Source organism: Lepisosteus platostomus, chromosome 23 (genome assembly GCF_059453375.1).
Source record: "Lepisosteus platostomus isolate fLepPlt1 chromosome 23, fLepPlt1.hap1, whole genome shotgun sequence".
NCBI classification, from domain to species: Eukaryota; Metazoa; Chordata; class Actinopteri; order Semionotiformes; family Lepisosteidae; genus Lepisosteus; species Lepisosteus platostomus.
Genome location: NC_142633.1, coordinates 16,171,312 through 16,186,800, shown reverse-complemented (window position 1 = coordinate 16,186,800; position 15,489 = coordinate 16,171,312). Strand labels below are relative to the sequence as shown.

The window sequence follows — 15,489 nt, the reverse complement described above, 5'->3', positions numbered from 1 at the left end:
CTACACCACAAAAAGTTGCAATATCTGGCAGGTGTTCTTCCAATCAACTGAAGCAGTTTTATCAAATTAGTTGAAAACAGCAGATGAGGACTAACTGGTTACATTTTGCCACTTTCCCACGTACAGCTTGTCCACAGTAAAAAAAACAAAGACCTACCGCTGGATCTTTTTTACTGCTTTTCTGGTTGGGTGACAAATGACTGTTTTATGACTCACTGTTCTGTAACGGAGACGGATTCCCACACAACACCCCCATATGACACTGTGATGCACCCCTCGGTGCCAAACAACACTTTATTACTTTAACTTACTTTATTTCCCTGTTTCCAAACAGGGAAAAACAGGGTCGGTGAATTTAGGTGGATACAGGGAACAGGAGAAACAAAGAACAGGACACTCTTCCACTTCCCGGTCAATTCCCTCCCGCCTCTGTGACGTCGGCTCCTACCTGCACTTACTTTTCTTTGTGGCCGCTAAACAAAGCGAGTCTCTGACCCTGAACCCTGCGCTACTGTCAAGCACCAACAAGCCTGGAGAGCCGATTTTCAAAAAGCCTTCTGCTCTTACATTAAACTCTCGCTCCTGGAACTCGATGACTCCTCAGTGGTAGCAACAGCTGTAAGTCGATACTCCGGCACGTGTGACCCCGGCATCTTCCGGTACTAAACACCGAACTGCTCACGAAATACCAGGAGACGGGCAATTAAAAACAGGCAAATCCTGAACGGACCTGAGCAGCGACAAGTCCAGGCCCCGCTGCTGAAGGGTTACAGGGACAGCCCGACCCGTGAGTGTCAGACAGGCCGGGGAAATTTAACATTGCCCTCTCCCTCCTCTTCAGGGACAGCACTGATCAACCTGCGCCCTCCCGGTGATCACTGAGCAGCCTGGTGCTCTTTGCACACCATCTCCCTGGCAGGCAGCAACAAGGTGTTAAATTAGCCCAGAACACACTCGCTTCCAGAATTTTTGTGAGTGAGTCAGTCATATAACACAGGAGAGCGCCCATTTCCAAAAAAGATTGAAGTCTGCTGCACCAGAATTCTCCTTCGTTGTGAAATCACAAGACGCATGTGCTGTTTGGACGCTGTGAGCTATCTGCTGTATTTAAAAGCCCGTGCTCTCCCTCAATGTCTGTGCTTGAGCTTGTTTTCTTCTTGAACTCATTCGGTACATCTGCTGCTGTGCTGAAACAATGGCCACAGTATCCAAAGACAATGGTGATCTATAAGTAGGTCATAGTGTGCCAACACCGCTTGAAACAAACTGGTGAGAATCTTTTTGCAATAGTGCTTTGTTGCTGTGTATACACGGATCTGCTGGAAGGCTGTGTACTTCCCTTGATGTAACAATAAACTTATGCAACAGGTTTAGACTAATATTTGTATTTCATGTTTGTCATTCTAAAAGACAATCAGGACACACTCCATAAGCTTCCATGATTTCAGGAAAGCTATCGGCTGACTTGCGGCTTGTTTTTGTTTCGTAAAACACACTAACCAGACATTGCCCAGGCTGACAACTAATCATGGGCTAGACTGGACAAGCCAACGGTATAAAGCACAGGAGTGCCAGTCACACGGTACATCTGCTGGCTGCTTTTCCGGAGTTTCCACAGAGGAAGCCTGCCGATGTCTGCCACATCTTTATGTGCACGCAGATGAAGCAGAGGAATCTCTCACTCCGTGCAGGACTGCAAATCTGTTACACTGTGAGATGCACCTTTTACATGAGACAGAATCTCAGCATCAGCGTTGGCACAGAATGTCAATGTTACTTTAAAGCAGAGGTCTCCAACCCTGCACCATTCCAGCATGTTTTGTAGGTTACCATGAAATCATCAATTTCTAAACAGCTGAGAAAATTTCATTGTGAATCATTAAAGATTAATTCTCAGTCTGCAGGCAGAAGGCATTCAGAGAGACATAAGTGTTTGGTTATTTAACAGAAAACAGAGGGTCCAGATAAGGGTTGAATACCCAAACTGGAGTGAGGTAATTAATGGGAGTACCGCACGGATCTGTACTAGGACCACTGCTCTTCTTAATTTATATCTATGACAGTGACTCAGGGGTAGTTAGTAAATAGTTAAGTTTGCAGATGATAAATAAAGTATAAATATAAAATAGGAAATGCAGAGCTGGAAGAGGCTACCTATGAAAAAGGCAGGAGTTTATGTTGACATTTCATTTACATCTTCTAATCTACGTGGGGAAGGAATTAAAAGGAAAACAAAATGCTGAGATATATAGTTAAAAGCACATAATTGAAATCGAGGGAAGCTGTGTTACAACTGTATAATGCACTAGTAAGACCTCATCTAAAATAACATTTACAATAGAGGTCAGCGTGATGCAGAAAATAGATTTCCACTCTGAAATCCTTCCAGAGAAGATCAACCGGATACATTCCGGGGCTCAAGGGAATGAGCATCACCGACAAGCAGAGGGAACCGAATCTCTTTAAAGACGACTACGAGGCGGACCTGATACAAGTATTCAAAGGCCTCACAGGCAACAACAGAGTAACCCAGTGGATTTCTGCATGAACAGTAAAACACAAACCAGAGGGCGCAAGAGGAAACTGCTTGAAAGTGCATTTAAAACTGAGAACAGAGGGCACTGCTTTACGCTAGTGGTGGCAGGAGGGTGGAACAAGCTACCTAGTCAAGTGGTTCAAGTCAGTGGCCTCCCAGATACAGCCAGATGGGATGCTTTGATCAACAGATTAGTCACCACCAAACAGGCTAAACAAGCTTCTACCATCAAGAGAAGCAAGACAGGCCCAAGCTCCTTCTCTCTTTTGGAGCCCCTTTTCTGTTCTTGTGTTGAAATAAAAACGGAGGCTGGCTTTCTCCTTGTAAACACAGCAAGCGGAAACGGTGACACTTTGCTTGTTTGGATAAACGTGGGAGAAAGTATAGGGGCGCATCGGGAGCCAATGGGCCAATCAAAGACGTTAAAGCACAACCAGACCAGCGGGGCGACGAAGGCAAAGCCCAGGAACTACAGCGGGGCAGCACAGAGCAACACTGGTTAGCACTGGCTTCAATTCAAGGGTGCTGTCTGCGTGGAGTTTGCATGTCCCCCCCCACAGTCCACAGAGACATGCTAGTGGGTTAAGTGTGCGCGTCTGTGTCCGTGTGCGGCCTGTCAGCGCAGGCTCCCATCCAGGGACTATCCCGCCTTGTTCCCAGTGCTTGCCGGGATAGGGATAGGGATAGTGGGATGAAGGGGTCAGTAAATGGCTGGATGATGATGATGCACTTGTCCCCGGCACACAGCCTTGCGAGGCCTGGTGTATGATCACATCAGAAGGCGGCTGTCAACTGTGGTGAGACGGGGAAATCGCAGCCAAGCTCTCCAGCCAGCAAACCCAGCCCGATCTCGCTACCCACCCCAGGTCTCGCCTGCCAGCTCCTAGGTGTGCCGCGACAAACACCGCAAAACTAAGCTAGCAGGTAAAATTAATCACCGGCAATTATGAGTAGACGGGCGTGGAGCGCTACTGCTTTGTCACTCGAGTTCAACTCTTCGCCCCCACTGAAAGCTGCGCCGTTTGGGAGAAATAAGCGCCACCAATAACAGAAAGGTCCCTGGGGAGGGGGGCATTTCTTATTAGGAAAGTTCATCTCTCGAGAGAAAACTTCTGCGGGAACCGAACTGGCCGACAAACCAATCGGATCGATAGGCGATTTGGTAGCTGTAGGTACCTCTAGCTGTTTTGGGGTTGCTCTGCACAGCAAAACCGAAACTGCCTAGCTTCAGCTGAGGGGACAGCAAACATGAGGATTCGTTTCCCCTTAATGGCTGTTTTATCAGCTTTGAAGGGAAAAGTTGCAAAGCGAAAAGCCAGACTAGCAATCACATCAGCGATGAATAGAAATCCCCTCCTAACCGCATGACAAACGACGCATAACCTCTAGATGAATTAAAACACCCCGCATCCTACATCGTTAAAAAACATCTCGATAGTAAATAACAGATCTGAAGGGGTGGTGAGACTTTTCCCTCCCCGGTTATGAAACGCTGAAGACCAGAGAGACAATAAGAAATGAAAATGCTGCCGTAAAACAGCTCAGCTCCCCAGTGTCTTTATTTTACTGGCCGATACCCCCAAAGCACACACCGCACTCGGGACCAGGCGCCCAGAGCTGCACAAAAACCCGACACGGCAACACGGCGCAATTCTTCATTTCCTGCAAAACTTTTAACGCAATGTATGCAAATCGCAGCAAAGCTGGAAAAATGGGGAGGAGGAGGGGGGGGGTGAGGGGCACCTCGCCGTGTCTCCTCGACCTCCTCCTCCTGCACAAAAGAGAGAGAGAGAGAGAAAAAAAACGCGAAGTCTCCGCGGAAAAGCTGTAGACAAAAGCCGTAAAATGAAGTTCCTGCGCCTGTAGGAGCCCGTCCAGGTGCCGGACCGCTCCGTGCATCCGAAGACCGCCGCGATTCCCGGATAAGAAAAAAACAAACCTCGATCCCGGCGCAAAACAGCATTTCGGTGCAAGAGAAAAAGGAAAGGGATAGGAATCAAAAGGGAGAGCGAAGCTAGCGTGTTGGGGTTTTTTTTTTAAGAGTGCGCTTACCTCTTCTGCTCCAGATCCGTTTCTCCCCCCTCTGTGTTTTATTTGAATGGTGTGTGTTGTGTGTGTGTTTTTTTTTTTTCTGCGAGGAGGCGTCCTGTTCCGGGGTCACATCCCGACTGTCGGTGAAGCGGGTAGGAGCTCAATGACTCACACTGAGGCTCCTGGGCGCTGAATCAGTTCCTGCCGGGCCGGCTGCGCTGTCTGCCACCAGGGGGCGGCGTTGGGCGGTAGCGTGAGCCTATTGGTGCATTACCCACCAGTGCACAGTACTCATCATTGCATTTGAGGAAGGGCTTTTAGACAGGGATTTCCCATATATTAATTCCCCACGTCGGATAATACTTACAGCTTTGTTAATAATATGGACATACTCTTCATTTTATTGCCCATGTATGTTGCTGAACGTGTCCATTAATGTACACATCTTTTGGGATAGGAGTACGTGACAAAGTCACATTTTGCACAGTGTAGCTATTTACACTCGAGCGTCTAACGTTTAAGAAACGAGGAGTGAATCCTTTTTTTCGGTAAGGTGCTCTGATACGGCCAAAGAAATATCTCTCAGTAACCATATCCAAACTCTGATAAATGCTGTGCACATACAGCTCAAAACCTGCTGAAAGCAAAGATAAAAACGGACGGTGATACCCCTTATTGCACACCTTTTATTGCTATATTATTCCTCCAAAAAACTAAAGGGTTACACATGGCAAATTACGGTACACGTCGCAGTGGGGGAAGGCTGGAGTTGTATAGCTCTGATTAAAGATGTCTTGCTCACACCCGAAGAAGGCTCCACAGCCGAAAAGTTGTTTCCTTCTCTTTTCAGCAGGGAATAAACCTTCACTCGTTCCTTTGCAGCGTATGCATGCTGACGCAGCTCCCTACTTGAACTACTTAAAGATGTCTCTCCATTCTGTGGGGAGCATGAGTGTCCCTAGGCTGTTTGCTATGCAAACAGTCTCCAGTAAATACTTGCCATACAGTTAACCCAGGAAGTCTAATGTCTGCCTAATAAAACATACATCAACATATCATTACAGCCAGCACAGACAAGTAAGGAGTCTCTGCTTACTCCTTAAGCTAATTGAGAGGTAATTAGGGGGTTACCTCCTGTTCTGTTCAGTTCTCTAATGAGGTTATCTATGATTTGGAGAGAAAGACAAATCTTTACCCAGCTTAACATGCCTCACTGTGTGGAGAATGCACAGCATGTAAATACATTTCACACGAGTCTGCTCCATTGCACAATTTATAGTTTGCTCCTTTAAAAAGCGAGCTTGAAAACAAATTTGTATTGCAGGCCTTGTAGTGCAATGTTGTAATATGGACAGACAGTTAGGATAATACCTTCTTTAGCTAAGTGAGCTGAAAAAAGATTGTCATGTATACTGACGACCTGGAAACCAGGGGACAGCCCCCTGTGGTTTGAACTGGATACAGGCCACAGAGGTTGTGAGGTAGCACTGCTAACCACCTCTTCTACTCCTTCAGCTGCACCTTCTGTCAACAGCTCCATGGTCTGAGCCGTCCAGGATGGGCCAGATTAATGAGGAAAAGGCCGCCCTCCTGCACCTGATGGAATGGGCCACTTCATCTAACCAACCAACACGTCAACACATATTTTTGGGAGAAAACTGGAGCACCTGGCGAAAACCCATGGAGACCATACAAACTCCACACAGAAGGTGCCCCACCCTGGATTTGAAAGGGCCTCTGGAGCACTGAGGCAGTAGTGTCATACCAATGTGAGGCCCTTTGATAGCACACCATGCAAAAGAAACATTGAATAAGAAAGAATCCTCGGTCTAGTGCGAGAAAAGGCTCAGGTGCTCTTTTCCTTAAGTCTCGTCTGTCTTAATAGATTGTAATTTTACACAATAGCTGAGCTTTTGCAGATTGGAGGGCTTTTAACGCAGCTTCAAAGCATTTTGCCAGGTCAGACCTTAAAATGTGACCTTAAATTGTGAGTGAAGTCAGAATTCAGAACGTTGTCTTTCTATCAAATCATACAACATATTAAGCTGGTGCTCCTCAAATTGCAAAAAGACAGACTTTCTCCAGATCCCTCCAGACAGTGAATGAGAATACAGCACAGTGCCTACCACACTGCTGCTCTTGAAACTGCACACCCAGGGCCTGAGGTTTCCTTCGGCTCAGAAGGTAAGAGACAGAGTTGGCACAGACATCAGGAATGTAATGTGAGGAACAAAACTAGCCTTAACCTGCTACAAAATACCAGATCTGTTCCAGCCTTTTGTTTTGTTTGCTTCTGAATCCACGGGCTGAAATGTTTTGTCCGCGGTCGTCATATTCCATTATTAAACAATGGCTGCCGCTCTCCTCTTGTATGGGATTAAATGATGTGTCCAGCTGTAAATATAGACCACGCGAAATAGATTGTTTCTATTTGGGCACAGTTGTCTCACAGAGACCTCCATGCTTGCACTGGCATGTCCATTGTGCCACTTGAGTTATGTTCGTAGGTTACAGACTTCAGTTTGAGACCTCACCACAGAAATCTTTATTAAGAAAGCACTGCTTGGCTACTGCTAAAAACAACCAAACGTAATGCTCATTACTTATCATACAGTACCTAGTAAGGCTGGGCTGCATTTATACGTTGTACTTTGGAAGGCAGAGCTGAATCCTAAATTTGCTGTTTATATAGTATAAACGTAATTATTGTAATTTGAGAAGCAATCTCATGAGTTGCCATTGGTAGGTGGGGACAACTTTATTTGTGTGTGATTTTATGTGTCAAAAAATATATAAAAATGAGGAATCAAACTGAGGTCCTCATCTCTGCCCCAAAGGGTCTTTGTTAAAAAAACAAACATCATTCTTTCATGGAAAGATTAGGATGGTCATCTTCTTGGAAAAAATAAAACAACTGAAGGTCAAACCAAAAAGCATACTTGATTGCATATAGGTGTGGATTTTATGCATTGCTGGCATGCTTTCATTTGGAGGTCCCTTGAACAGTCTCTGAAGGGCCACTGGTTGAGAACCACTGTTCTAAAAGAGTATTTATTGTCTTTATCAGAACAGACACAGTGGACCAACTTGTAACAACAGCAGCTCAAAATATCAAATGCATTTCTATCCACAGCACCTCAACGTGTTTCTTCAGACTGACAACCTTGAATCAGCATCTCTTTAGATTCCCTCAGAAAGGGTTGCTTGTGGTACATCGCAGCAACAGTGAAGTACAACATCACCGCAGAGCAGAGAAGGGAGTGTCAGGGCATGAAGCAAATGTAGAGAACCTGTGGAGAAGTAAATGAGTGGCATATGTACAGTAAAACCATGGGGGAGAAACGCTAAATGAGCCTGCAAATCTACCATGGTAAAAACTGAAAAGCTGTCTTTTTTAAAACGCTGTCACTGTCGATGATGTAACAGCGAGAGACGGGAAGGTTTACTTGTCAGTGGTGGTTTCAAAGAATGCTATTTAAATTCCATCTAAAGTAAGCAGTAATCTGGGTCTGGATACAGTGCCAGTATTGAAAGAAGTGAGACAGAAAGCACACACCGTTTGACAATAAAAAGCGAGCAATTTAAAAATTATATCCAGCCACATATGGATTAGCCCAGAAGAGAGGAAACACCTGTGTATAATTTTTTATAGATGCATGACTGTGGAAGTCGCTGCCCCTGCTTTGAAACATCCTGAAAGAACTTTTAACTGCTGCTTTTCATGCACGATTCTTTAACTCTTGGTTTTACCTGGTTGCTGGACTGCTGTTATGTATTTAATGCATGCATGTCTGTACAGTGATCCAAGATGATAGAAAAGTGCTTAATAAATAAAATGTATTATTTGTACTAGTATTCCTAATATTACTAGGAATTATCAATTTATTTTAACCGAATCCCTCTTCATGCCACTCCTCTTCCCAGTGTTCTCCAGCACATGTAATACTGCACCTTTCCTGATGCCTAAAAACTAATTTCCTGATTCCTAAAAACTGCAGGGCTTGAAAATGCCCCTGGCATCCCTTTTAGGAGACAACCAACACAAATTACTTTTCAAGCAATGCCGTTTATTACAAACACATTCATTGTGTGATGCAAAAGTACAAACATTTATTATTCTTTTCAAAAGAATCAGTTTGTTTCATTGGTTTGCCGATACATGTTACAAAAATCCTAGAAAACTGTCTAATCTGCTCACCACACATTCTATGATACATCGTTTTACAGAATTTTGTCATGCATTGTTTTAAAAAAGTTTTCTAAATATGTTTAGTGCAATCACAAACTTCACAGACTTTAAATCAACCGCAGGAAGTTTACAACTAACTTTTAGTTAATGGAGTACTGTGATAGAATACATTTTTTCGTACTATTCTCTGCTACTGAGAAAACCACAGAATATGTTAATCTGTCCCGAATCTTCCTCACACGCACAATATACCAAGTACACACAAATAAGTACAAATATCAAATAAAGGAAAGAAATTCTTGACAGAAAACCTAGAAAAAGTAATAAATTAAAATTTGCTGGCAAGAGATATCAAGTATTAGCTACTAAGAAACAAAATGAGCTGAGTGGGCCCTCTCATTCATAATGTTATTATGTTCTTACTTAAAATTAGAGCTGTTAATGTTTGGTCTGTAAGAAATTAAGTTAAGACAAGGAATTTGCTGAGATTTGTGACTTTGGAACAATAAAATGCTAACTAGCACAGTAAAGAGAGAAAACAGTAGAAGACTATTAACTGCACCATCAGTCTTTGTCAGTGTGATAAGTGTACCCTGTTTTTTCTGGATATGTGGCAGGAATTGTTTATCCATCTCATAAGGAAGGAAGTTTTATCAGGCTAAAGACGTAATTTTTAGATTAAAGTGGAGACTTATTACCTACCTTTTACTTATTACTCTACCCTTTAACAATAAACCGATAAGAAGAAATTACAACATATACACAATACAGCATGACTAATTTTAGATTGCAAGCAAAGTGAAAGAAACGCTAAAAACAACAACACAGAAATAAGTTGGGCTCTATTTCATAAACCCAGTCCCCGCCTAGCAGCCGATGGTAAATATTTTGTTCTAACTTCCCAGCAGCTTTTTTTTAAAAAAAGCTCTTGGACAGATGTAGAGACAAAGAGAGTCAACGATGATTTATATCTTTTGCTCTTTAAAAATCCAGGCCTAAGTGCCGTCACTGCAGGAGACGAAAGGCAAAAGCCTCGTTTCCATAACCTGTCCCACACAGCAGCCTTCTTTAAGTGTTAAACCTAGCAGATGGCACCAGCTGGTGCAGAACTGAAGTTTACTGAAGAAAGGTTAGCATGAACACTACTTGAAAACTTTTCAGAACACTGAGCTTACTCCCATTAAATCTGTAAGCAAACATCACAGCTCACACGTGATATGAAGAACAGGGACTGTTTAAATTACAACAGGAGGGACAAAATAGTTCTGCCTGTAAAGGAAGACCAAGTGCTCTGACTTTTAATTCATATAATTAAAACACCTTCATGTAATATTCTGATTAGTGGAGTGTTACAGCCTTTTACCTCTCACACCGCCATAACGGAAACCATGCAAACCAGCCAGTAAACAAGGAAGTGTGGGGCTCCAAATGAGCTGGTACGCACACGGCTTTATGTCTTGGTTTTCTCCACGTCTGAGCTGGCCAGGGCAAGCACCTTGTCACCAGAGCCTGAGGAGACCAGCAATAAAGGAACAGATTAGACCATGAGACACCCACAGCAGTGTATGTAAACACAAAAAGGTGGATCCAGCCCTGCAATAACCAAATGGAAGCATATCTGAACATAGTGTGTAAAGTTATAATACACTGAGAGGAATTGGGAGTGCAACAAATGTTTGCTCCATTACTCATTTTATGCTTTTATTGACTCTCTGCATAGTACTGAATAGATTTAAAATGGGTTACTTGTTTCTTCCCTGCATATGGCAAATGTTTAAATTACTTAATATTATAAAAATCTATGAAGCTGGCCAAGAGTTGGGGTACGATCTACCTGACATTCCTTATACCAGGAAATCTAAAAACTAACTGCTGAATTGGTAACACAGATCAGGCCTCGGGTACAGGCCTGACCTGAAGGTCAGGTTTAGAAAATAAAAAACAGACGTCAACTTCACGATTGAACTCACCAAGATCTGGAGAGACCTTTTCAAACTGGCTCAGGGTGGCACTAGCGTTGGCAGAGAGAAAAGTCTCGTCTTCCACCGTCAGCTGCACCAGGACAGCAGGATAAGGAGCAACAGAGAAACAAAGGAAGACCCAGTTAGTTCTGGATGTGATGGAACACAACAGCGGCCAGCAGGACATGATGCATTATCCAAACCTTACACCATTTAATTTCATACACTCGTGATCCAGCCAACTATAAAAGATTATAAATAGTCCACGCAAACAGCTTGACCTGAGAGGTTTTGCTGTCCTAAATAAGTACAGAATAGAAAATATACCACCTAGGTTTCCACACAGAGCTCTGTGCCTAGAGTCAGAGACAGAGAAATTGCTTGCTGTCTGAGGATTGGCAGCGTGTGTCCCTGAACCTGCAGCACGGCCTGTGAGTGGCCATGATTGGCCCGGGCAGAGCCGCACTCCTCATGCTGACTCTCCGTGTGAAGCACTGCAGAGCTTGCAGTGGTGCTGGCGGGTGGGAGTGTCAGAGGAGTGTGCCCAGAGGTCCTCATTTTCCCCCCGGCAGCATAGGAGTAAAAACACTGCAGTGCCCAGCTAAAACTCCGTCAGTTCTAAACTGGGTGTTTTAAAACAGAAAATAACTGGTAAATACAAATGTAACAAAAGAATTGTGCCTCTCAGTGTTACTGGTCAAATGCATATATGTTTTGCCAATGCCCTCTCTTTGTTTTTGGAACAATTTTAAAGTTTTGGTGAAGGGAAGTTGAGTTAAACAGCACTTCCCATTTCGAACCCCCCTGTGCTCGTATGAATTAAACTGCTTCTACCTTTTCCCCCAGTTTCCTCAAGGCCATGAGAATTTCCACCTTCTGCTGCGTGTAAACGACCCGGGGCAGTTTCCCCACCATGACATCCCGGTCCATCTGCAATTAGAAAAAACAGAACAATCCCAGGATGCTTCAACTTACCTCCGACGTTTCAGCTAAATGAAGCTTTGGAACTTGGAAATTTTTGTTGGACAGGATTATATTTTATAAAGGTTTCATTTCTCTTCGCTCCTTCCATTATCAACTTGGGTTTTACAAATTGGCTCATAAGCCATTCAGATCCGTCCCCCAGTCGATGACTGGTGCACAGGCTGGTGTGCCATGTTTCTGAACCTACCTCAGCCAGTCTGGTCCTCAGCTGCCCTGGCTGTTTCTTTGCAAACAGTCTGATGACCTCAGGGGTTTTGAAGGCCTGGCTGATAGCGGCCTGGATTGCCTGTTAATTATAAAAAAGTAAAAAAGCTTACAAATGACAACACGTATGAGAAAATGACAGCAAATCTCATGTCAGCAAGTTCTGAGAATTGTGCATTCACATTCCCAACAACACCGTGGTGCCCACTGGAAAAGAACATAAGTACATAAGAAAATTGGAGGAGGCCATTCGACCCATCTAATTATGTAGTAGTTAATGAATTGCTTACACTTATATAGCGCTTTTCTGGACTTTTCTGGAGTGCTTTACAGGTAATGGGGACTCCCCTCCACCACCACCTGGATGATGTGACGGCAGCCACAGTGCGCCAGACCGCTCACCACACATCAGCTCTCAGTGGAGAGAGCAGAGTAATGAAGCCAATTCATAGACAGGTATTATTAGGGCCAATGGGAAATTTGGCCAGGACGCCCTACTCTTTTCGAGAAACGCCCTGGGATTTTTAATGACCACAGAGAGTTTCTGTGACCTCGGTTTTACATCTCATCCGAAGGACGGCGCCTGTTTACAGTATAGTGTCCCCGTCACTATACTGGGCCATTAGGACCCACATGGACCGCAGGGTGAGCGCCCCCTGCTGGCCCCACTAACACCTCTTCCTGCAGCAACCTTAGTTTTTCCCAGGAGGTCTCTCATCCAGGTACTGACCAGGCTCACACCTGCTTACCTACAGTGGGTTGCCAGTTGTGAGCTGCAGAGTGATATGGCTGCTGGTGTGTTTAGTGGCTAATTGATCCAAGGGTCTCATCTAGCTGTTCCTTGAAAGAAGCCCATGTGTCATCAGCAACATGGCTGGGTGTCTTGTTTGAAATGCAATCCTACATAGTGGGGAAAAAAAGCTGCAACCTGCTTTTTCTAGCTGTAACCTAGATGTGCAACCGTACCAACTGCATCCCGCCAAGCTCATCCACTAAAGTCATGTTTCCAGACATGATCTTTTTCAGAGACTCGTTGAACTCGTTCAGCTGCTCCAAGGTCTCCCTCTTGGTCTCTTCATATTCGTCTTCATCTAGGTCCTCCCTGCAAAGCAACATGAAAAGCTGATGGTAAATGATATGGAAGGAGAAAAGCAAAGAAACGTTGCAATAAAAGAGAGACGAAACAGTACGGAAGGTTATAAAGAATCGGATAATGACAACAGGATATAAAAAGCAGCACAAAACAATCATTAGACCTAACAAAAAAACATTATTTACAATAAAAACACAATTAACCACCAAAACATAATGCATCTAGTTGTAAGCATGTTGTAGTGTGCTGGGGTCTGGTGCAACGCACCCCAGATGTTGCCACTGTCAAGTACTGATCATTGCTTGTAAAGCAAAAAAAATAGCAGCAGTAATGAATGACTTTCTCCATTTCCACAAGAAAATGCCAGTATGGTGAACTGTTGCCCTACCTGCACTCCTCCAGGTCCTGGAGCTGCTGCATCAGTCTGTCCAGCTGCTCCTCCAAGTTCTGTTTTAATTTAGTGGTTTCTGATTTTCCACGGGAAGCCATTTCTCTAACAGTAAAAGACAACATGAAATAAAGGGGAAAACCCAAGAGCCGCCAAATAATGGTAGAGAGACGTTGCGTTTCAGTAAACAAGCAATACAATTGTTCGTAAAATTGCAACAGATCGATACTACTATCGAACAAGCGCTATTCAATTATTCTGTGTAACTAGCACGACGATCAAAGATAAGAACAGTAAAGGTGGCTATCTAAAAAAAACTAGACTGCTATAAATATGTGAACACTTGCACAAGGATTGATCGATAATGCAGATATACTTAATTATATAGATATTTTCATTTATTTACTATGAGCCTTGACTTTATTTGGCAGTGCATGAAACCTAAATGATCATTTGACGAGCCCCGCAAGAAAGAATCGCCACGCCCTTAGAAGTTGGTGTCCTGATTAATAACAAAAACCCCAGACCGAAGCTAGCGCCTGACCGAAAACAGGGTACGTTTACTTTTTTTCCCTGAATGGATACGCATTTATTACTAGAATTATTATTTTATATTCCGACGACGTATTTCATCATTATTGATCTATTGGAAGAAAAAAAAACTTAAGTTAGCAGTTTGATATTATTCTGTCCTAACATCGAAAAAAACATAGGTTTCGCTTCAGGTTTTATGTATCCGATAAGACATATAGTACGTCTTAAGCATCTTTTGCGTGATATTAAATCTACTTAAAATAGATAGCTCTTTTTTCCTAACCTTTTTATTACCTTGGCTCAAAATGTTTGGGACGTTTTTTCAGCTTTCTCAAGGAATGCTGTGGGGGACACAATTAATGTGACACCAGTTTCCGGTCCTTCTGGCCAATCAGAAGCGCGGCTCTCAGGCGGCTGGGTGTAACAGGAATTAAATCGTAAAGGGAACTGAGCAGCTGCCTTGGGAAACATCAGCTTCAACCTAGATTTTTTTGGTATGTACCATTTATGTAATTAAATTGCAATGTTGTGAGTTACCGGAAAAAAAACATTTGCCGCTTAAATGTAATCTTTGGATTATATATAGGGATCCTTCATATCTTTTATTGTTATAGTTGCTAAACTATTTAGCTGTTTTTGGCGGAAAAAAAAATTAAAATCCGGTTTCAGAACCACTCCTTTGAGACGGGCTTTTATCATGTAATTTGCCAAACTGCTTCATCCCATACGGTGTCGCGGCACGCCGGAGCCTACCCGGCAAGCAACGAGCGCACTTCTACAAAGAATTCGAGTGGGGTGAAAAAACCTGGGCACCTGTTTACCCACAGGGTTGTGGGAGTGTGGAACAAGCTTCCCAGACAAGTTGTTAAAGCTTCTTTCAGAAAATGGCTGGATGTGATGATGGGATCAACCAGCTAATTAATATTAGGTACTAAACGGGCTAGATGGTGCTTCTGCTCTACTCTCATTTGTACTGTCTTAAGTTCCATTGAATATGGAAGTGCATATATTTATTTTACGGCAAGTGAATATTTTGTCTGATGAAAATATGCTGATGTGACTGGCTAAAAAGGAAATCATTTCTGTATTAACTATTGCAGATCCCAAGAGTTAACTTGATGAATTCCAAAGATCCAACAGGGATTGTATGTATTATATTTACATCATAGCACTGTGTTGCACATTGAGGTATTATTATCCAAGTGATATCTACCATTTTACTTTCTTGAATGTAACAAATTATACTTTCAATTTTCCCTGATTTTTCACTGAAGAAATTGTTATACCTGCCAGCATATTTTGCTGTATTAAGGGAACCTGTTAAATATATATATATTGTAGCAACATCAATAGTTCCATTTAGTTTATTAATGTAACTGAAGCTTCAGAAGGTAATCTGACTTGAAGTTTAATAGCGTATGGTATGGTGTTATTTTTAAAAAGTTGTTATTTGTGGAGCCTGTGTACCAAAAAAAGCTGTAAATGTCTTGTGACATTTCAAAGAACATACAAGAGTTTTTCATGATCAATATGAACAAGCAGTAAATAATTAACGACAAAACAACAGTG

At 43.1% G+C, this 15,489-nt stretch overlaps 2 protein-coding genes across 3 annotated transcripts in view; both read right to left on the bottom strand.

Moving 5' to 3' along the window:
* Nucleotides 1-4,754, bottom strand: part of ctnnbip1 (catenin, beta interacting protein 1) — a 35,166-nt gene extending 30,412 nt beyond the window's left edge. Inside the window, exon 1 of the mRNA XM_088617393.1 lies at nucleotides 4,589-4,754. The gene's annotated coding sequence lies outside the window, so the exon portion shown is untranslated. The remainder of the gene's footprint in view (nucleotides 1-4,588) is intronic.
* A 3,859-nt stretch (nucleotides 4,755-8,613) lies between these two features.
* Nucleotides 8,614-14,349, bottom strand: lzic (leucine zipper and CTNNBIP1 domain containing). Of its 2 annotated transcripts, none has more exons than XM_088617543.1 (7): nucleotides 14,215-14,349; nucleotides 13,387-13,491; nucleotides 12,872-13,007; nucleotides 11,889-11,987; nucleotides 11,552-11,647; nucleotides 10,727-10,808; nucleotides 8,614-10,265 (listed from the first exon to the last, which is right to left on the bottom strand). In XM_088617543.1, exons 2-7 carry the CDS (start codon nucleotides 13,485-13,487, stop codon nucleotides 10,207-10,209), a joined length of 573 nt encoding a protein of 190 aa, XP_088473669.1. In that variant the 5' UTR covers nucleotides 13,488-13,491; nucleotides 14,215-14,349; the 3' UTR covers nucleotides 8,614-10,206. The 2 variants fall into 2 exon arrangements, with proteins under 2 accessions (XP_088473669.1, XP_088473670.1); XM_088617544.1 differs by having other exon boundaries at nucleotides 14,204-14,279.
* Nucleotides 14,350-15,489: the final 1,140 nt, after the last annotated feature.

What these genes read in the sequence shown, in the direction of transcription:
- lzic (XM_088617543.1), bottom strand. Translation starts at nt 13,487, where the DNA reads ATGGCTTCCCGTGGAAAATCAGAAACCACTAAATTAAAACAGAACTTG. An exon ending in TGAGGAAACTGGGGGAAAAG is followed by an intron (nt 10,809 to 11,551) that starts GTAGAAGCAGTT and finishes GTCCTGGTGCAG; the next exon opens with CTGACGGTGGAAGACGAGAC. An exon ending in AAAGGTCTCTCCAGATCTTG is followed by an intron (nt 10,266 to 10,726) that starts GTGAGTTCAATC and finishes TGGTCTCCTCAG; the next exon opens with GCTCTGGTGACAAGGTGCTT.